The 22,212-nt window shown below is 34.9% G+C and overlaps 2 protein-coding genes across 14 annotated transcripts; both read left to right on the top strand.

The window, feature by feature from the left end:
• Positions 1–1,109: 1,109 nt before the first annotated feature.
• Positions 1,110–6,196, top strand: LOC142640756 (prohibitin-3, mitochondrial-like). 12 transcript variants are annotated; one of them, XR_012845229.1, is made up of 5 exons: positions 1,110–2,184; positions 3,261–3,435; positions 3,545–3,584; positions 4,356–4,409; positions 5,802–6,196. XR_012845229.1 is itself a non-coding variant. In XM_075815000.1 (3 exons), exon 1 carries the CDS (start codon positions 1,340–1,342, stop codon positions 2,174–2,176), a length of 837 nt encoding a protein of 278 aa, XP_075671115.1. In that variant the 5' UTR covers positions 1,110–1,339; the 3' UTR covers positions 2,177–2,184; positions 5,665–5,687; positions 5,802–6,196. The 12 variants fall into 12 exon arrangements, 3 of the variants coding, with proteins under 3 accessions (XP_075671115.1, XP_075671114.1, XP_075671112.1); XR_012845226.1 differs by having other exon boundaries at positions 3,545–3,588; XR_012845228.1 differs by having other exon boundaries at positions 3,545–3,596.
• A 6,934-nt stretch (positions 6,197–13,130) lies between these two features.
• Positions 13,131–18,054, top strand: LOC142640792 (syntaxin-51-like). Of its 2 annotated transcripts, none has more exons than XM_075815052.1 (6): positions 13,131–13,334; positions 15,063–15,284; positions 16,577–16,782; positions 16,884–16,984; positions 17,123–17,167; positions 17,701–18,054. In XM_075815052.1, the coding sequence occupies exons 2-6, from the start codon at positions 15,067–15,069 to the stop codon at positions 17,830–17,832; spliced, it is 702 nt and encodes a 233-aa protein (XP_075671167.1). In that variant the 5' UTR covers positions 13,131–13,334; positions 15,063–15,066; the 3' UTR covers positions 17,833–18,054. The 2 variants fall into 2 exon arrangements, with proteins under 2 accessions (XP_075671167.1, XP_075671168.1); XM_075815053.1 differs by having other exon boundaries at positions 13,152–13,411.
• The last annotated feature ends 4,158 nt before the right edge of the window (positions 18,055–22,212 follow it).

The raw sequence follows: 22,212 nt of genomic DNA, 5'->3' as shown, positions 1-22,212 counted from the left end.
CCAATGCGATACTTTGAAAAAGGCATCTTTTGTTATTTATTAAAAAAAATTTCGTTAAAGAGTCTTTTTAAAAGCTATTTAGGTATTTAGCCTCATTTGGAACTATAATTATAAGAGTAGAGTTCCAATGTGAAGAACTCAACTCTCTTCAACTCAAGTTCCTTTAAAAAATGAATGGAAACTTAACAACATCTCAACACAGGCTTTCTATCCATGAAACTTGAGTTTTTTAAAATTTTGTGTTCCAAACATGGCTACATAAAATATTTTAGGGTTAACAACATTTTTGGTCTCTATTCTATACATTATATTTCAATTTGATTCTTAACCTTTCAATGTATCAATTTGGTACCTAACATTTTAGTAAAATGTTAATTAATCTCTGTCATTATCTTTTGGACGACAATTGATGATGTGTCTAATGACCAAAATATAAAATTAGTTTCCGTTAATATGAGAATAAACTAAAATTTTATTTCGGCCGTTTACCAAATCACCAAATTACATCCAAGATATAACAACATGGACTAAATTGACACAACACTAAAAGGTTAAAGACTAAATCGATATAATTGAAAGGTTATGGACTAAATTGAAATACAGTGTTAAGGATAAGGACCAAATATGTAGTTTACCTAATATTTTTTTAATACAAGATAGAATTCTACTCTAACCTAATCTAAGTGTATAAGTATAAATACTTGTGGAGTGACTACCGCACCAAGAGTGCACGGTGGTTACCCAATATTTAAAATGAGGCTTTCAAAAAATCTCAAACTATCCCTTAAAAAATATGGTAAAATACTAATTTGATTTCTAAATTTTATCAACAATTTATTTTTTGTCCCTAAACTTTTAAAAATTATAATTTCATCCTTAAACTGTGTAAAGAATTTATTTAATAGTTTAAAAATGAAAATATGGATGAAAAAATAACTTTTCGCGATAGTTTTTTTTTTTTTTTTTTAATTTTGGTAAAATTTAAGAACAAAAAATAAAACATTTTCAATAATGTTAAGATGAAAAACGAACTTTTAAGGTTATGTTTGTTACACAATCTCAAACTCACATTTTTACATTTTAAATAACTTTACACACTTTTTTACCCACACAAATTTCAAAAAATTACAAAAATCTCATCTCAAACTATTCTATCAAACGCTTTAATATTTTTGGAATAAAAAAAATTAAATATTTAGTAAAATAGAGGGAGTAAAATAGAAATTTAAAATTTGAAAAGAAAAAAAAAAAACTAACTAAAACCTCAGTAAACCCTGACGCAGAAAACAAGCCGCACTCGAACGGTGCAACCACAGCCCTCAGTTCCACCGTATCAATCATGGGTAGCCAAGGCGCTGTTTCCTTACTGAACAACGTCGCACGCGCCGCCTTGGGTCTCGGCGTAGCCGCCACGGCTCTCAACTCATCTCTCTACACCGTCGACGGCGGCCAGCGCGCCGTCATCTTCGACCGCATCCGTGGAATTCTCGACGAAACCGTCGGCGAAGGCACCCACTTCCTCATCCCATGGCTCCAAAAGCCTTTCATCTTCGACATCCGCACGAAGCCCCACACTTTCTCCTCCGTCTCCGGCACCAAGGACCTGCAGATGGTCAACCTAACCCTCCGCGTCCTCTCGCGCCCCGAGGTCACGCGCCTCCCTCAGATCGTCCAAACCCTAGGCCTCGAGTACGACGAGAAGGTCCTCCCTTCGATCGGCAACGAGGTATTGAAGGCCGTCGTGGCTCAGTTCAACGCCGATCAGCTCCTCACCGAGCGCCCGCAGGTCTCGGCGCTCGTGCAGACCGGGCTCACCGAGCGCGCCAAAAACTTCAACATCGTGCTCGATGACGTGGCGATCACGCACCTGTCGTACGGCGCGGAGTTCTCGCGCGCCGTGGAGCAGAAGCAGGTGGCGCAGCAGGAGGCGGAGAGGTCGAAGTTCGTGGTGGCGAAGGCGGAGCAGGAGAGGCGCGCCGCCATCATTAGGGCCGAGGGAGAGAGCGAGTCGGCGAAGATGATATCGGAGGCTACTGAGAAGGCTGGAACGGGACTCATTGAGCTGAGAAAGATTGAGGCCATGAGGGAGAATGCCGCCACGCTTGCTAAGTCCCCGAATGTCTCTTACTTGCCCGGTGCCCAGAAGCTTCTCATGGCTCTCAATGCCAACCGTTGAGAGCTAAGGTATATTCATTCTTATCATTATCATTATCATGTTTGTTTTCGTTGCATTAACTTATATGCACATGAAAAATTTATGTATTATGATACTGTGATGATGAGCAAAACGAAGAGTTGTTATTGGGAAACGGAGTTTTGGGTTTTAAAATCGCTCTTTTAGGCTCCCAAAACGCCTAACTAAACGGACCCTATATTTAATGTTTGCGACCTTTGTTTCCTATTTTGTATATTTGACTCTTGTATGAGTTTCTTAAACTAGAAGATAAATTTAATTTGCTTGTGTGCTTCTTAGCTCTTTCTGCTTGGCATGTTAAAATTATGGATTATATTAGCAAATGCTTCAATGTTTTACAGTATTGCATGTCATGAAAAAATATTGTGAATAGGATTCATCTTTAGGAGGCAGTATGCCAAAAATCACACACTGTCAGTGTGACAGATCAAATATTGTTATAAAACATCCACAGATTACATTTGTAATTGTAAAATTTTCATTTCTGGTCATTTTATGTTTGCAGGGTCTCATGACATGGCATAAAAGCATGATGAGGTCATGGGTTTGGACAAATTGCTGGTTTATCACTCTGAAGTCATTTTTTTTTATGTGTCTAAGATCATATTGTCTGAATTTTCTTAAGATCCAGTCATTAAGAATTTAGGAAACTGTTTTGGATTTTTTTGTTGAAAGTTGCATTGGTTTTTTCCCTGTCCTGGAAGCATGGCCATGTTTATAACTTTGGTGATAAAATTGCGTTTCTGATATGTTGATCTATGCTGAATGCATTTTCCTTTCCTCTAATTGCTTAAGAATAGTTAAAGTTTGTTTCATTTTATGGACACCATTAATTCCTTTAGAGGAAAAGCTCCTTACGATTTATAGATTGAGGAACTTAGCTATGTGATGAATTCAATCATGTATGCACTTGGTAATGTATATGGCTATTTATGCAGCTTCTATGGTGGTTATCTTCATATAGCTAGTAATAAGTGGAGAATAGCATCTGTTTAGCTAGTACAGATGTGCATTTACAGATTATTTTACTGGTATATATAGTGTTCAAATTATATTTCCATTGTAGTCTGCTATTGGATAGGGTTGCAAGCCTGCAAATTAGCTCAAGTTTGGGTTGATCTAAAATAAAGGGCTTGATGTCCGTTTGAGCTCTGAAGTCCAGGTCTGTTCAACCTCAGCTAGATGTGAGCTTTATCAAGCTCACCTGAGACTGGCAAACCCAAACCCCAATGAACAAAACTGTAAGCTCATGTTTTTTTGTTCCATTTTCATAGCATAGCAAGAAGGATGCCGGTGTGCTTACACCTCTTTTTCTTTGAATGAAAGCTGATCAAAGAAATTATTTTTCAGACAACAGTGTTAATGCGGCCTCACAAATCAAAACAGAAATGTAGGTTAGCATGTAAAGCACTGCACTCAACATTCTATTTGTAGTTCATTTTGTTGGAGCACAAGCTAATGAGCAAGAGTAAGTTTATAATTACCAAGTCCCACCAAGTCATCCCAACCCTCTGTTTGGGGAGAAAATATCTTATAAGCCACTCTCTCCAGGTCAGCTTCTTACTTGTTGAGACTACCCAATAAGGAAGATACCGGCACCAACTGGAAATTACCATAATACCCTCAAAATTTTCAATAGGCCGTTCACTCCCCTTTTTTCTCAGTTTCAACTTTTAAGAACACTTTCTTCCTTCGCTCTCTTCCAGCGGATGGTGAGCCACCTGGTTTTGTGACTGATCAGCAGTGGAGACAACTGCTCCACCCCAATGGCAACTGCAAAAATTTTAAATTAAAATTAAAAAAAAAAAAGAAAAAGAAAAGAAGAAGAAGCCCGGAGGAGAGGGTTTTGCCATCCACCAGCATATCACCAACAGTGTTTCAACCACCCACTTCACCTATGTTTCAAAAGCCTACCCGAAATAAACTCAATGCCCATTACAAATACTGACCTGTTAGAAAAAAGCTTAAATCTTTAACAAACAGCATTCATACCATAAGAACCTAACCTTTCCTTTCTTTTGGTAAGGAAATTTTGATGTCAGATTTATGATTTTTTTTTCCTTTCCCTGATTTTCTTTTTTAAAGTTCATCCCTTTATTTCATTTATAGCACTAAAACCATCCTGTTCTTTCATTGATTTTTTCCCCTTCTTTGATTTCAGTATCAGATTTATGTTTCTAAAGCTTCAGATAACCTCCCAAAAGATGTTTGGCAGGTAACCCCAAATCTACTTGCATCTACGCATATATAAGTACATTACAAATTCATTTTTGGAAGTTGATGTTGTGTATGTTTATGATTAGCATTTGTCCTTCAGCCCTCTAGTTTGATCAAACTCTTTGATTATTTGATGGTGGTCAAAAAATAAAAAGTTATACTTTTCTTACGAATGCTTGGGCCAGTGAATACTGGCGCCTGGCAGTGGTGGGTGTTTGGTGTTATTGGGGTCATAGAATTATTTTTGTGTCATGAATTTTAAGAGGAAGAAAGAAAAAGGCGTTATCTTGCTTACAAATCTATTCAGATTTCACATTCAGACTACAAAGAAAATGCAATTAGAATTAAAATAGCTTTTGTTGGTTTTTTTCACAATAAATACTGCTTACTATTGAATAATTATTTTTGGAATGGTAACTTTTGTAGAATTTTAGTGGATGACTTAAAAATTGAATGGTAACTTTTGCATAGAGTGGTTGGTTTCAGTGTCTTAATGCTTGACATCCTTGGGTTTGTGGTTGGGAGAGAGCTTTTTCTTAAAAGTTTGAGAAATGTAGGGTAAGGAGTTATTTACTATCATGATGTCTCTGGCTGAGCTGTGACTCATACGGAATTATTGCTATTATACTGCCTCCATCAGAGCTGCACTCCATTCATTATTTAACAAAACCAATCCCCAACCAAGAGCCTTTCTCTTCTGTTGTAGACATGATGTTTAGTTTGGTGGGTTAGATTGGTAGATTGTTCTTCGTACTTATAATAGAATCATTTTGTGAATTCAGCTTACTATGTTTGCACTACCATTTGTCATGCCTCAAGCATAGACATATTAATCATTGGTAAGCTTACTTACTCAATGGCATATAATTCAGATTAAAGGTAAAGCAATTTCATCTTGCTAAATTATGTTGCTTGTTTATGGTATCATGATATGTGCCTTTGCTTGCTCAAGTTTCCTTGATTTCATGATATGTGCCTTTGCTTGCTCAAGTTTCCTTGATTCTAGGGTGTAAATAATTTTATAGTATGCTTCTGTTTGTGAGTTAATCTTTGAACTATAAATCATTATAAAATACGGCAGATACAAATAATCCCCACGTTGGTGTGATTGTTAAGATGACCAAATGATTCTCAGGGGGGATCTTGTTCCTTTAATCTTTCTGAACTCAATAGATTGGATTTTCTTGGAGTCATTATTGTGTTTATGATACTTCTCGTTTTTTTTTTTTTTTTGGGGGGGGGGGGGGGGGCAGGGTAGTGGTGCCTTTCTGATGTGGTATTCTTTCTTAAGTTCTCTTTTGTTACAGTAGATCTTAATTTTTTGAGTTAATGGGCATGAGAATGGAATATACTAATATATTTAACCATTGACATGCTATTTGCATTTCAGTTGTAGGCCTTATGGTCAGTAGTACTGATTCTGTGGGCTTGAAGAAGAGGATGAAAGTGCTGATAAATGGGCATGCTGTTGATTCTGTGGTGGCTTCACAAGTATCCAATCTTCAACGTCACAAACCCAAGCTTTTGACATGAGGAAAACTACTTTGCTTCAAAGGATCACAATCTTCTCTCTCGGCTAAAGTTTTGGTTTTTGAACAAATGTAATTGTCAAAAGCAAATTATGTATGATAAAATATTTTAGTACAAGTGTTGGAACTGCCTTTTGAGTAAAAGTAAATCTTTGCCTATTGTTAAATGGTTATGTATATTTCAATTGAATTCTCGTTATTATGAGAGAACACATAAAACCTCCGTATACTTATAAACTTATACACCCTTGCATCATTCAGTAGATATGGAACACTTCTTTATAAGTTTCTTTTTTTTTTTTCTTTTTTTCTTTTTTGAGAAAACTTCTTTATAAGTTTCTGATTACACATACATACATACATACATACATGAGTGTCTCTTTTTCTTTCATCACACCACCCTTATTAACTTTTCTTTAGAAAGTTTAAAGTATGATTTTCACAAGTTATCTAAGTTGGTTGCAGCCTCTTTCCTCTCTTTTGTAGGTTTGATGTGTTTCACATAACTTCAAGACGCACAACTCGTCTTCATCATTTGTGTAGAAGTGAATAGCGAATTAAACACAATCCCAAACTAATCCAATTATTACTAGCTAGGATTATGTTAGGACGGTGTTAATGTGTTTAGTACAAATCTATCTGTAATTTCAAATTTATTTACTTATTAATTTGTGACAGTATTCATGGTGTAAATATAAGATGTTATAAGAAGTCTTTATAGAATATTTTTTTTGCTAAACAGAAGTCTGTATAGAATTGAAATCCTATATATAACTGCCAATTATAAGTATAATATAGGATTTGCATTTATAGAATAGTAACCTTTGGCTCATTTAAATTATACTATTGCTAGTAAATAGTCAACGATTAAACCATTGTTAATTGTAAATTTGTAATACACATGACAATTAGGTACGCTATCCATTTGGTACAACCACGGCTTTAAGGCCCATTTATTTATATATACTAGTAATATTTCCGTTCGATGCATGGTCTCGTGAAGATTCATATGTAATCTAAATTTCTTAAAAAATAATTAAAACAAAATTATTAAATAAATAGGAATAATAACTGATAAAATAAGTAAATAATTTAATTAAAAAAATTGCTTTAAGTTCTAATTGTTTAGGATTTGGACTTTGCCTATGTTTATCTATTTTTATATTTGAAAATTCTCTTTGTGCTTTATGTTAATTTCTTAATATGAGATATGTAATGGGTTTGATTATTCCTATTTGGGTTATGTTTAATTTATGCTCTTAGCTAGCACAAATAATCATAAACAAAATATTTCCTCAATACAAAATTTTCCCTAGTGATAGTCTAATAAAAAAAATTCAACATACTAACAAATTAGATATAATAACCAAAACCCAAAATCAAAACATACACAAAGGAGTTAATTCAAAATTTGAGAACATTAAAAAGAAAAATTAAAAACTTACATAAGAAAACCAAACACTTAAATAAGCGTCCATTGTTTTGCTTATTTATAGTAAATTTCCTTTGACATAATATCATGCACCAAATTCAGAAGCAAAGAACAGCAAGTAAGATGAATTTATTAGATTAAAAAACAAGTGTAAGTTACATCTTAGAAAAAAAAAAGTGAAAAAAATACAACGTTGGGTGTTATGTGTGTGATTTATTGAAAAGCCATGACTTAATATAAATATATATACGAAAATTTTGATAATCGACTATTAATTAGAGTAGAAGTTAAAAGGTTGTTTTTTTAGAAAGAAAAATGGGTTGTTGTCGTTTGGGTTTTAAGTTTATAATTTTTTATAATAGACTTTTAGTTTGAATATAATTTAAATTTGGTAAAATATTTAAATTTAGATTTTTTTTTTATAATAGACTTTTAGTTTGAATATAATTTAAATTTGTTGAAATTTAAATGTATAAAATTAATTGTAAGTGCACAATTGCACCTGGACCCAAAGACAATCACGGGCTCAGACCCAATGAGCCTTAGACAATAAGATTTGTAGAGTGTGAGCTTTAAACCTAGGTTAGAAATGCTGGGAGCTTGATAACAGGCTTTTATAAGCAAACACAAGTAAATAAAGAACGATAATGACAAATGGATCTCCTCGGACTCGAGCCGAGGACTATTTCTTTATTATTTCTCTTTCTTCCTTCAAAATTACAAGTTCTTAATTTCTTTCTTAGTTTCCCGATCCCCCTTTTCTTTGGCCTTTACCCCCCTTTTATACTTCCTTCCCTGATACTTTTTGAACATTGACTAGAAGTTTCCACCTCATTGTTCAGGGGTCACCTCCCCATTAATGCGGCCAGGGAGGTAAGTGCAGAGCCTTTAATGCGGAGGTGGCAACCTTTATTCTTGATATTTTCTTTAATACTGGTGCATCTAGAAGATTCAGGATGTCCCCTTTTAACCACTAGTCTCTCCAGAGTTGTGCTTTGACCTTCATAATGAAATTTTGAATTCTCTAGGGCTTTTCCGAGGAGAAGCTCGTCCTCGGCTGTATACTCGGACCCTCGGCGTATGGGCCAACTCATAGAGTTTAACCCTGGAGCAGGTCGGCCCTCCATGTTACAGCCCAAAGGCCCATATGCCTACTTGGGTCCTTTTACTCCCCACATTAATTTACTAATTAGTTGTTCTTAAAATATTGATAATATAATTTTAGTTGGAGTAGAAGTCAAAATGTGGGGGTTTTTTTTGGAAAGAAAATGTGGGTTGTTATTTGGGATTTAAATTTATAATTTTTTTATTATATACTTTTAGTTTGAATATAATTTAACTTTGTTGAAATTTAAATGATAAAATTTATCTAAATTAAACAGCCATTAAATATTATCCCTTAATTTGAGGAAATATATCCTAATAAATAATATAAAATTAATTTACTACCCAGTAAGAGTAGCCACTTGGCACAACCACGATTTCTATGTCCAACAAATTAAAATATTTAAGTTTATAAATTTTTTAATAGACTTTTAGTTTAAATAGAATTTAAATTTGTTGAAATTTAAATGTATAAAGTTAATTTACTAGTTAGTTGTTCTTAAAATATTGATAATAGACTTTTAGTTGGAGTAGAAGTCAAAACATGAGTTTTTTTTTTTGAGAAAGAAAACTTGGGTTGTTGTTTGGAATTTAAGATTAGAATTTTTTTATAATAGACTTTTAGTTTGAAATTTTGAATAGAATTTAAATGATAATTTTTTACCTAAATTAAAGATTTTTAAAATATTATCCCTTAATTTGAGATCCTAACAAATAATATAAATTTAATTTACTAATTAGTGAAAGTAGTCACTTGGTGCAACTACGGTTTCTAAGCCCAACTTTTATTATTATTATTATTATTATTATTATTATTATTATTATTATTTGTAGGGTTATTGGGCCCAAGAATATATGTGGGGTTGGCCCAAAAGTATTTTTTGGGCTAAAGGCCCAATCCGAGGACACTGAATGGTCCGATGATGTAAGAATGTCAACTTATAAAGTGATACTAATAAGTAAAGAGGTGATACCTGAACAAGTATGTCCAAGAAGATAGTACGAGGAAGATTATGTCATCGGCTATGTAAAGCCGAGGTAGGAGAAGGGGCTGGTTAACATCCACAGGCAATGTTCTAGAAAATCTTATAGGTAAGGGTAAACATGGTAAACGTGGAAGATAAGAAGAAGGGCAGTGGAATATCTAATATAAAACTGTTACCACCGCTCTCGCATTGAATGCTCTGCAACTGCTATTCTGGCCGCATTAATGGGGAAGTGAGACCTGAGCATCAGAGTTTAACCTGACTCCTGTCTCCAAATACTTCAGGGGAGGTGGATGGGACAAGGATCTAAACCAGCAATCTAACCCTTACGTGGAGAATAAAGAGAAGAAGAAGGAGGGGACATAAAAGAAATAAGGGACCTTCAGAAGAGGGGATCGGAAAAAAAGAGAGAAAGAATATTGTACACCTTACTATCCATAGCTGTAGTCTATCTTGAGAAGAGATAATATAAATCATCTTTGACTTGCGTCCGAGGAGAAAATTCTTGGATATAAACAGTTCCTTGTGTATATCATTAGGAGGAAGCCCATCATTTTTGTTATCTAATATTATTAGAACCTATATTTCAAACTCACTCTCTACAAATTTCATTGTAATAGGTCTTTTCAGGCCGATCCCCTTCGCACTGTGGGTTTGGGTGTAAATTGTGTCCTTACAATTGGCACCATCTGTAGGAAGTCTTGTGTTTTAGGAGGTTTAGTATTATGGTAGGCTCAGGTCCACATCGTGCAGAGTCTGTGGGGTCCCAACGAGAGGGTCACTCCTTGCATCTTGAGGATGATAGGGACAGAGAGGGTAGTACGCATACAACGCATACTAGTAGGAGTCTTTCACGAAGTGAAAGTAAACTTCCTCACGAGGAAAATGCGAAACCCATGCAGAAGGAAATTGACCACCTGAAGAAGAAGTTACGCCGTAAAAGGTGAAGGCGAACTCCTTCCTTTTCTGATCCTTCTTCTGAGGGCTCTGGGGATGACAGTTACAAACCCAGGTTAAGAACTCCCCCAGATGAGTCTTTCTCTTATAAGGAGGACAATTTGCATGAACGTGATGGTAAAAATTCTTTTTCGAGGGGCTTGGGAAATGATGCTATGGGTAGGGCAATACATCAAATCTCCAAATCACCCTTCACGTGTAGAGTGGAGGGAGGGAAGCTCCTTCGACGCTTCACACAACCAGTATTCACCATTTATAATGGCCGAACAGATCCTGTGGAACATGTAAGTCATTTCAATCAGAGAATGACAATGCATTCTAAGAATGAAACTCTAGTATGTAAAGTCTTCCCCTCCAGCCTAAGACCAGTGGCGATGAGGTGGTTTGATGGTTTGAGAGCATGTTCTATCAATTCTTTTAGGAAACTTACTAGGGCATTTGGTTCTCGTTTCATCACATGCAGTAGAGTTCCTCGGCCCTTGGATTCATTATTATCCATGGCCATGAGAGAAGGGGAAACCCTGAAAGCATACTCAAACAGATACTAGGAGATGTTCAATGAGATTGATAGGGACTTTGATGATGTGGCGATAAGGACCTTCAAGGTCGGCCTACCTGCAGAGCACGACTTGAGGAAATCTTTGACCAAAAAGCATGTAAAGAGTGTACGTCGGCTCATGGATCGCATTGATGAATATAAAAGGATTGAGGAAGATCAACAGCAAGGTAAAGGAAAGACGAAGGTTATCCCTCAGGAGATGAGGGATTTCAGGTCGGACAGATACAACAACAACAGGCCTCGAAGAGATTTTAATGGGCAAAATGACCCTACCACTCCTCAAGTGGTTAATACCGTCTTTAGGGAATCAATGCATCAGCTATTGGAGAAAATCAAGAATGAACCATACTTCAAATGGCCCAATAAGATGGCGGGAGACCCCATAAGGCGCAATCAGAACCTTCAATGCCAGTATCACTAAGAGAGGGGTCATACCACTAAAGATTGTCGAACTCTGTGGAACCATTTGGAGCAGTTGGTTAAGGAGGGGAGGTTAAAGCAATTCTTGTATCGGCCTAATGGGCAGGGAAATCACTCAAGGGTGGTGAACCAGGGCAGCACTTCATTAAGGCCTCCTCTGGGCACGATCAATGTTATTTTTGCTACACTTGGAAGAATTGGCTTTCATCCTTCCAGGGTGATGTCTGTAGCTCGGACCCTAGCCGAGGATTCTAGGTTTGAGCCGAAGAGGATTAAAGGGAATATCCTACCAATTTTAGGTTTCTCAGAAGAGGACAAGATCAGGATTATCCAGCCACATGATGATGTTTTGGTGGTTACGCTGAGGATAGGGGGCTACGATGTGAGGAGGGTAATGGTTGATCAGGGTAGTGGTGTAGATATTATGTACCCTGACTTGTTCAAAGGGCTAAACCTAAAGTTTGAGGATCTTACAGCTTATGATTCGCCCTTAATAAGCTTTGAGGGGAAGGCTGTCATACCAAAGGGGAAATTTAGGTTGCCTGTGTAATCAGGCTCAGAAGTGGTAAACATGGATTTCATTGTGGTAGACGTCTATTCTCCCTACATGGCCATTATGGCAAGACCTTGGTTGCACGCTTTGGGTGCCGTGTTCTCAACTCTACATGTCAAAGTCAAATTTTCATCTGGGGATCGGAAAAAAAGAGAGAAAGAAGACTGTACACCTCACTATCCATAGTTGTGGTCTATTTTGAGAAGAGATAATATAAATCATTCTCGGCTTGCGTCCGAGCAGAAGATTCTTTGATATAAACAGATCCTTGTGTGTATCATTGGGAGGAAGCCCATCATTTTTGTTATCTAACATCACTAGAACCTAGATTTCAAGTCCACTTTTTACAAATTTCATTGTAATAGGCCTTTTCAGGCCCATCCCATTTGCACTGTGGGTTTGGGTGTAAATTGTGTCCTTACATTATTATTATTATTATTATTATATATTTATTTATTTATTTATACAAGATAGAATTTCTACTATAGTCTAATCTAAGTGTATATGTGTGTGAACTTCCTTCTGGAGACTTGAACTCCAGCCCTTACCCCCTCCCCACACCCCACACCCCACACCCCTCAAGCATTTATAGTTATAGAGTGATCACCGCACCAAGGGGGAGCGGTGGTATATATTTATTTATTAATTATGCTTGCATGATGCATGTCTCAATTACAAATTAAATGTAAATAATCAAAACTATATTAAAAATTAGTGAGTGACTTGAATATTTAATAGAGTTTTAACTAAAGTTACTTAAATATTCTCTTCTAAAAAAAATAACCATCTTAATAACTGAAGAAAGCACAAACAAGAAAATAAAAAATAATCAATTAACGCAACCACGGTTTTTTGAACACAATTTTTATTATATAATATAATATATGATTTGGTATGAAATTTGTTGTTTGTATTTGTGTTAAAGATTTGTATAAATTTTTAGTCAAAAAAAAAAGATTTGTATAAATTTCGACATAGTGTTTTATTGAATAATCATTGCGTGGTAAATACTTTGATTTGTGTCATTAAATAGAAATTTAAAAAATAGTACCTTAAGTACTGTACATAAATTTTGTCAAAAAAAAAAAAATTAAAGGCCGACGTAAAAGAGATTTTGGATTATTGAAAAATAAATGTGAAAACGACACCTCGGTGGAAAAGAGTAATAAAAATTTAATAATTCCAACTTTCATTTCATTCATTGTCGCGTTTTTGACAACGACGACGGAGCCGGACATATTTATTTTAGTTTTATTAAAAATATTTACTTCCGGTTCTATCCTAGGTGGTGCTGGTGCCGTACGTCATTTCCATACTCCAATTCAACACGCTCCTTCACCAATACGACCTCGTTTCGATCACCATCAAATTCCCAAAACACAGGTGCTATATCTTTCTCTCAATTTTCCTCTCAAAATTTCCAATATTCGATCCGAAATTCTCATTCCCATCATGATCATGTAATTTCCCATTTGACTTTTCTTTCTCTGTTAGCCTAAAGCGTCGTCGTTTTCCTTTTGGGGTTTTGGATTTTGTTTAGGGTTTCGATCAAAGCTTGAATATTTGGTGTGATCGGTTTGATAATTTGATGCAACTTTTTGTGGGTTTTCGTTCAGATTGAATTTAGAAATTTGGGTTTTTTTTTTCGATCATTGAGGTGAAGCTTATTAGCTTTTGGTTTTTTGGCTATTGGAGGGGATTTTTGTTGTATTTTCTATTTTTAGATATTGAGCTGGGAAATTGTTGAAATAGAATGGGTTTTCCTAATTTAATTAGAATTTAGGTAATTGGGTATGGTTTCTTTTGATCTAAGCCTTGCTTTTCCTTGTCTTAACATGAATTTTAGCTTAATATATGTATGTGTGTTTTTTCATAATTCAGTGAGAATTTAGATAATTGGGTATGGTTTCGTGTGATCTAAGCCTCGCTTCCCTTGTGCTAGATATAAATATATGTGCGTGGGTGTGTGGTTTTTCATGCTTGAATGCTTTTTCATAATTCAATGAGAATTTAGGTAATTGGATATGGTTTCTTTTGATCTAAAGCCCCGCTGCCCTAGTCTTAACTTGAGTTTTAGCTATATATTTGTGTGCGCGTGTTTACATATATTGACTTAAGAGTGGGATGATGCATAAGGATTAGTGTAGAGGATCCTGTGTAATTCGTGTGTTGGCTAATAGGAGTTGGGAATTTTGGATTAGTCCAGTTGAGTTGAGTAATGGTTGGTAATGTCCTCATTTGGCAAACAAGTGGGCTGTTCTTGTATTATGTGACCATTTGTTTCGTTTTCTATAATTTTCTTGCATTTGCGCACGATTTAAGCTATTGGATGTTTGCTTTTGGGACTAAAAAGTGGGGCGGCTTAGCTGTTGTTAGCTAGATATATGTTTTTGGCTTATTTCTTGGTTGCCTAAGCTCTTGCGATCATCAGTGTGTGGACAGTGGGATTCACTAATATATTCATGAGTGGAGTGGCTAGTGTCCTTGATCTATGTATACTTATATACTTTTCTTAGAGTGTGATTGTTTAATCTCTGACTTTTATTTATGCTAAAACAACTGCCAGTAATGGTGTTATGAATTCATGTGTAAATGAATATCCGTCTTCTTGAAGAGTTCCGTGGTTCTAAGCCAGTTGCAGAAGGTGATCTTACTGCAACAAAGACAACTTATTAGTTGGTAACTTGGTGTGAGTTAAGAAGTATTAGATACTGGTTAGATGTATATGGGATTGGATTTACTTATTACTAGCTTTAAAATGCTATGCGGGTAATGGTAGGTTGTAATTTTATTTGTAAAATACTGGACCTAGCCCTTCACAGGTCTTAGGATGGCCAGTTTCTATAAAATCTGTTAAGGGTATATTAACCAAAATGTATACATCTCACCTTTATTATTTTATTATCCTTCTACTTGTCCATGCCTAAACTTATATATTTTTATTGTTATTAATTTCATCTTTTTAGTTGAGGTCTTAATGTCAGAAAGATTTTATTCTCTGTGTGTGGTTGTCTTGGTGCTGAAGTTCTTTTACCATGTATTTGTGTAGGACTGTAGGTAAATTATCTGCAATTAAATTTTTTCTGATATATCCTCCCTTTTATCTCTCAGGTCAATGGCAGCTTCTGCAGATTCATGGGTGAAGGAATACAATGAAGCAGTAAAACTTGCTGAGGATATCAATGGCATGATTTCTGAACGTAGTTCATTGCCTGCCACAGGACCGGATGCTCAGCGTCATGCAACTGCTATACGGAGGAAGATCACAATATTAGGGACTAGACTTGATAGCTTACAGTCCCTTTTGTCAAAGATTCCTGGAAAGCAGCCCATGTAAGTCTTCTTAACTGCACTAATGTAAATAAAAAGACTGTAATCACTGCAATATAGATATTGGACTAGAGTGATTGTCTTAAAATGTTTTCCTTGCTCTTATGATCATAATGTTTCTGGACCCCAGTTTTCTGGTATGATAATGTTTTTATTGATTTGGTACTGATAAAAAATACTTTATTGTTTTGGCTATGCTGCCATGAGGAAGGGAACCATGTTAATAATTACGTTGTCTTGGTGATTCATCTGAACCTTTTGAGATGAGCAGTTTTTCCATACTGTGGCATAACTTATATTGCTATAAATTTATTTCACTTTCGCTGTCTTTCATCTTTGATGGATGTAACCTTTTATTTTATAGCTCAAAATCTTTTACATTTATATTTTAATATGGGTTTGATCTAGTGCTCATCTCCTGTTTTTTGGCTCTAAAAAAATAGCTTTTGTATTTCTTATATTGACATTCTTCCAAATCCCAGTGATTTTATGATCAAGATTCAGGGCCACAGCTCCAAAGTTTAGGCAATGTCTTGGGGCAAAATGTAGTGGGATTTTATATATTGGCAGTGATATGAATCTGGTATGTAATCAAGTTATATTATTAGAGAATTTGTTAGTTTCACATTTATACACAATAAACAAGAGGATTTTTAAGAATCCTCTTTGAAAGGTGCAGAAAAGAAGAGAGTCCTTTAGTACACAGGCAAGACTTATACCTTTGTAAAAGAAGTAACAGATCTCATATGTGATTGAAAAGGGTTAACTGATTATCGGTTGTGTGGTACCATAGACATCTCACTTCTTAAATTCTGGGCACTGGATTTGTGAGGTTGAAAAGGTTCAAGACTTGACTGCTAATTGTCATGCTCTACTGTATCAGTCAGATGCAGATTGGATTGTAATATAGAAATTGGAAGAGGTGGTTTGAAATATCTGTAATCTCCTTTACCACATTTGGTAGTATTTTCCTTCTATTCATCACCTGTTGTATCCATCCTGGCTGATTAAACTTTATGTTAAACATATTTGATCCACAATGTATTATCCCAAAAACTTTGATGTTACTGATTTTAGCATATCAAAGAAAATTTTGTTTTTTGTTAAGTTATATATATTTTATTTATATTAATGTATTGTTGGTACACAGCTTCATCACTGTTGGACTGAAAAGTATATGTATCTTTAATTAAAGTTGGCAATATTTGCTTTATCACTTGATTGAGTTGGTACTTCAAAAAACTTTCTGGTGGTTGTTATCTGAAGTGTATTGATATGCTTCCTGTGATACACAGAACAGAGAAAGAGATGAATCGTCGCAAGGACAATCTTGCAAATTTGAGATCAAAAGTTAATCAGATGGCTTCAACATTAAACATGTCAAATTTTGCTAACAGAGACAGCTTGATTGGCCCAGAAATAAAGCCAGCTGATGCCGTGAGCAGAACAGTTGGCTTGAACAACTCTGGCGTTGTCGGGCTTCAACGACAAGTTATGAAAGGTGTTGCTATCACTTATTGAGAACGAAGCTTTTCCTTGTTAAAAATATACTTCTTGTGTTTTTGGATTATGGATCTTTATGTGGTATGCTCTATGAATCAGAGCAAGATGAGGATCTTGAGAAGTTGGAGGTGACTGTAGTAAGTACAAAGCATATTGCATTGGCAGTCAACGAAGAACTTGACCTTCACACTAGGCTGATTGTATGTGTTTCCCCCCCCACCATATTTGCTTAGTTGTCTTTTCTTTTTCAATCTTTGAATCTCAGTTAAAGTATAGTACATAGTGATATTAACTATAGCCATCCTGAATTTTAAATTTTGTTGCTCTTTGTTATGCAGGATGACTTGGACCAACATGTGGATGTTACAGACTCCAGGTTACGGGTAATACACTCGCTGCTAATTTTTACCTTGTTCTGAAATTTTTTTTCAGCAAGTGATGTAATTGCAAAATGTACAATGCAATAAAATAACTCATTTAACTGTTCCTGTCAAAACCAAAGGTTGTAGCATCACATAATAATTGAATATCTGCTTGGTTCATAAATGAGAAGGGGAAGAGAGAAGAGAGAAGGAATAAAATCACTTCATAAAATTCCACTCTGGCTCACCTAAAGTTACTTCCCCACCCCCCGGCGCATTCTTTTTTCCTTTTGCTTATAATGTATTATACCAAGTAAACCTAGTAGGTGCCAAGAGCCATGTAGCTCAACTGGTTGGCACTTCCTAGTGTTTCTAATGGAATCATCCAAGGTTCAAATCCCTCACCCCGAAAATTTGTACTTGATATATTTATATCCACAAACACACATGCACATAGATATACATTGCAAAATATCTACTCTGTCTATTTTATTCTTTAATTTGGTGGGATTTTATTTATGTTTCTTTTGTGGTCTCTGCTATTGTCAAAACAGCGGGTGCAAAAGAATTTGGCTATTTTGAACAAGCGCACCAAAGGTGGTTGCTCTTGCATGTGCCTGCTTTTGTCAGTTATTGGGATCGTGGTTCTGGTTGCTGTCATATACTTATTGATCAAATACTTGTAGTAACAACAATGGCAAACACTGCTTTCTCTTTGTATTATGTGGTTCTTGGGGTGAATTGGCTTTTGTTGTTCCTGTCATGGTTGTTAACACTGCTTTCTATTTGGCTTCCGTGTTTTCCTTTGGTGATTTTTTGTTTGCGAAATGCAATTGGTGAGGTGTTAAGATGCTTTTGTAAATCGCATTTGTAATCGGCCTTTATATATATATTTATCTTTTCTTGCCTATTTTGCACAATGAGGAAACAAAGAAGCATTTATCATGCTACTATATCCATTGGCGAAGTTAGTGTTGTCAATGAGCTTTTGAATGATTTCTCCTCTCTTTGTAAGACCAAGGTGGAGGCTGATGTTACAATGTCGGGAGTTAAAAGTTTCATTGGATTCGTGCTTAACTTATCAATAATAATAAAAAAATGAAGAATTCTTGTTCTTTTACCAACTTTTATGAGTAACTTCTATCTATATATATATATATATATATATATATATCTATATATAAAAGCAGAGATCTCATGCGAGAGGGTGTGAGATTTTGCCACATTAAGCCACATTAAAGATGAGAACAAATTTAAAAGTAGAGACTCTCTATTTCCTTTGGTTCAATGTTTCAAGACTATTTTTATTACATTACTATTCAATGTTTTAAGACTATTATTTGTTTCATTTGGTTCAATGTTTCAAAACTTTTCATCTTTCACACACACAAAAAATCTCTTTGCATTTTCATTCACCATTTTCACTTCTACTCATTTATATACACATCCATAACCTTTTATACCATCCCATCTCAAATACGCTTAGACAAAAAACTATGTCATTTACTTTCAATCTTTCAATGACATATACATAACTCCAATGTTGTAGTATCATTTGATTGGAACTCGTATGTGTAGGCTATGAACAAGGAAGGGGGCTTGCGTTTTTTATTTAGTGACGATAGCTTACGGTTTTGATGTTGAAGTCAGACGTAAATTTTGTGAAGATTATGATTCGCTTGGAGTCTTTGGGTGTTTGAGGTTTTGGTTTGGGAAAGTTATAAATGTATTTTTTTATAACTAAAGAAAAAGAAACATTCTAATTGATTACTTATGAAGTTAGCTGTTTTTTTTTTTTTTTTTTTAAATTGTGTTAGAATTCATAATCTGTAGGTTTCTTTGTAAGTTTTTTTTACTGCTATTTTGTGTGGTATGAGCCATAGTGATAAAAACAAAAATCGATGGTGAATTAAAAGTGTTTTTCGCTTTTTTTTAAGGATGCAAAAGCCCAACTAAAGACAATTGAATTTTGATAAATGAATGTGTTTTAGCAAATTTCTCTTTGTTTAATCACGTTCTCTTTATGTTGATACTTACAAATGATTTCCTTAATTTTATTGAGATAATTAATTGGGTGTTTGTGATCAAGGTCTCCATATTTTGTTGTGAGAATAGAGTGGTTGAGAAAGTGATTGATAGGTTGCTTATTTATGTAATTTTAGGATATAAAAGTATTTTATACTTTAAATTCTTATTTGTCGATTTCAAAATCATTTAATCAGTTTGAAAAATAAAATCTACTTTTAAAAATAAATATTATAATGTATTATAATCTTACAATGTTATACAATTTTTTTTAATAAAATATGAATTACGAAAATCAAGTTTCAAAGTTAACAATATTGTGGGCAAACATAAATATTATACAAAAAAGAAAAGAAAAAAGTATTAAGTATTATATGTAGATTTTAATATACATAAAAATAATTTTAAATGAAATTATAATGTAGTCCGCACATCATACGGGATATCATCTAGTTGTCTATAAATGTAGATTTCAATCACGAAATTTTTTTCCTTTGAATCAATTTGCAGCTAGCAATCTCTTTTAAGTTTTAACCCATTACATAATGATTCATAAGACTATCTACAAGACCACATGGCTCATTAAATTATTTTTAAACAAGTCACATAGCTAATAAATAGGTTATATGACTATAAGTTTCCATGCAATATGTTAAAAGAACTTTCTTCCAATTTGGTTTGTAAGAAATTATATCATATAAAAAAGGAGTTGATCACTATGGAATTTTAACTATGCTTTCCCCCACAACTTTTATGCCAAGATAATGTGATGATCCCAGATCATTTACCAATGCATTAGCTGACAACATTTCTACCATATTCATGAGATGGATGAAGATTTGAAATCTAACTAATTGGGAAACCAATGCAGGACAACCATTGTTTAGAGCATTCACAGCAGTGGAGCTAAATAACTATATTGCTATTTTAGCTCCACTCAAACCACAAAAACCCTCCTGCAGCAGTGGAGGCAAAGCTAAAAAATTTTAGCTTTGCGCTACAGTGCTCATGTATTAATACATGAGCACTGTAGCTGAAAGTTATAATTTTTTTTTTTTTTTATTCGGGCATGGATTAAAAAATAATAGAGAGGTCTTTTCCATTTTCCATTTCATGCTACCCTATCTTTTCTCTTCAGTCACTCCGGAAGTCTCTCCATTTCACTCTCTCCTTCTCTTTCTCTTCACAGTCACTCTCTGAAGCTCACCGCCGCCGACGCCGTCTTCAACGTCAGCTGAGACCCACGCCGACGCCGTCTCAACTCTCTCAAGCTCACCACCGATCAACCTCAGCCCACGCCGTCCAAGCTCTCAACTCTCTCAAGCTCGCCGCCGTCGGCCCTTGCCGTCTTCAACGTCACCGTTCCACCTGGTAAGACCCACCGCCGATCAACTGAGACCCATGCCGATCAACCCTCTCGGCCTCAGACCCACGCCGTCCAAGCACTCAACTCTCTCAAAACTCTCTCAAGCTCACCGCCGATCAGCCCTCTCAGCTCAAACCCACGCCGATCAACCCTCTCAGCTCAGACCCACCTCTCTGTTTCACTTCAGGTCAGTTGAACATGGATGTATTGACAGAACGTATTTGTATTGGACAGAATGTATTGGGAATTTTCTGTGTGCAAGGTAATTTTCTGTGTGTATGGACTGAATGTATTTGTGATGAAATGTATTGGAATTTTTCTGTTTGCAGGAATTTATTGTGTGGTTTTCTTTAAGCTACTGTCAAATTAAGCATTTACGTTCAAGTCACCCTGTTCAATCAAATCATTTTCTTTGAGTTTTAAAAATCTAATATGGATTTCATAACCATGATATTACTAAAAAAAGAACCAAAATGAAGTTTGTAAAAAGAACCACATCCTACACAGTTTCTAGAATACACGTTTATATAGAGAAATGTTGGTTGACTGATTTCATCTCTGTCCATCAACTAGTACTAAAAAAGAATTTAAGTTTTGATATAAAGATTAGATTGAGAATTGTCTGTGTGCAGGGAACTTTAGCCAATTTTTTTTTCGGCGGTGGCGGCGGTGGAAGAATCGATGGTAGCGGTTGAGGGTAGTTGTGATTATTGTTTATTGTAATGGATATATTATTTTATTGTAGTGGATATATTATTTTATTGTGATGTTTATATTATTTTATTGTGTTGAAAGTTAAAATAGATCCACTGCTGCAGCATGTTTTGTAAAGTGAGTAGGTAAAATAGATAAAGTAACTTTTTGTGGAGCTAAAAAGCTAAATTTTTAGCTCCACTGCTATGGATGCTCTACTGCATGCTCAACCAGAGATTTTAGCTGGTCATTTGCCTCTGTTAAGTTTGCTTCCCAATCTTGAAGTCCTTCACAATAGAAGACTAGAATGACACTGACGTGAGTTTTCTTGGAAGTAGCTTTTGACTTTGCTCCATTTTTCGCTATCCAGAATGGGTATGAATGTATGATGAATAAAAACTTTCCCATTCCAAAGAAATAAGGGATTATATATATATATATATATATATATATATATATATATATATTAAAAAAATGAAGAAGAAACGAAGGAACCTATGGGGATTTCTAATTTTCAAATATTTATTCTTGGGGACAAGTACTTATTTTTCATAATAGCAGCAAATCCAATTGTATTTTGTTACAGAAAATTTAGCGACAAAAACCTAAAAGGTTTCTGTAATTGGAATTTTTTTAGTGAAACTCTTTGAACTAACGTCACTTCTAACATCTAATCTAAAAAATTCTATACTTACAAGTTACAATATTAATCAACCACTAAAAGTAGAAACCCTTTACATAAACATTTTAACTTTAAAAATTAAACAAATAAATTTTAAGGTGTTTCTCAACTTTCAATAATCAATTATTTGTTACTTTTCCTGCACCATTAAAATTAGAGACCTTTCGTGTGTGTGTGCTTATAACAAATAAATATTGCTAAAAAAAGAAATAATTTTAAAGGCAATTCTCAAACTCTACCCAATTGGTCTAATGGCACCTACGGGTAGGGGTTGAAGGGGAGGGAAGGAGTTTGGTTCGG

Source organism: Castanea sativa, chromosome 6, assembly GCF_040712315.1.
Source record: "Castanea sativa cultivar Marrone di Chiusa Pesio chromosome 6, ASM4071231v1".
Taxonomy (NCBI): domain Eukaryota; kingdom Viridiplantae; phylum Streptophyta; class Magnoliopsida; order Fagales; family Fagaceae; genus Castanea; species Castanea sativa.
This window is presented reverse-complemented; position numbering and strand designations above follow the sequence as displayed.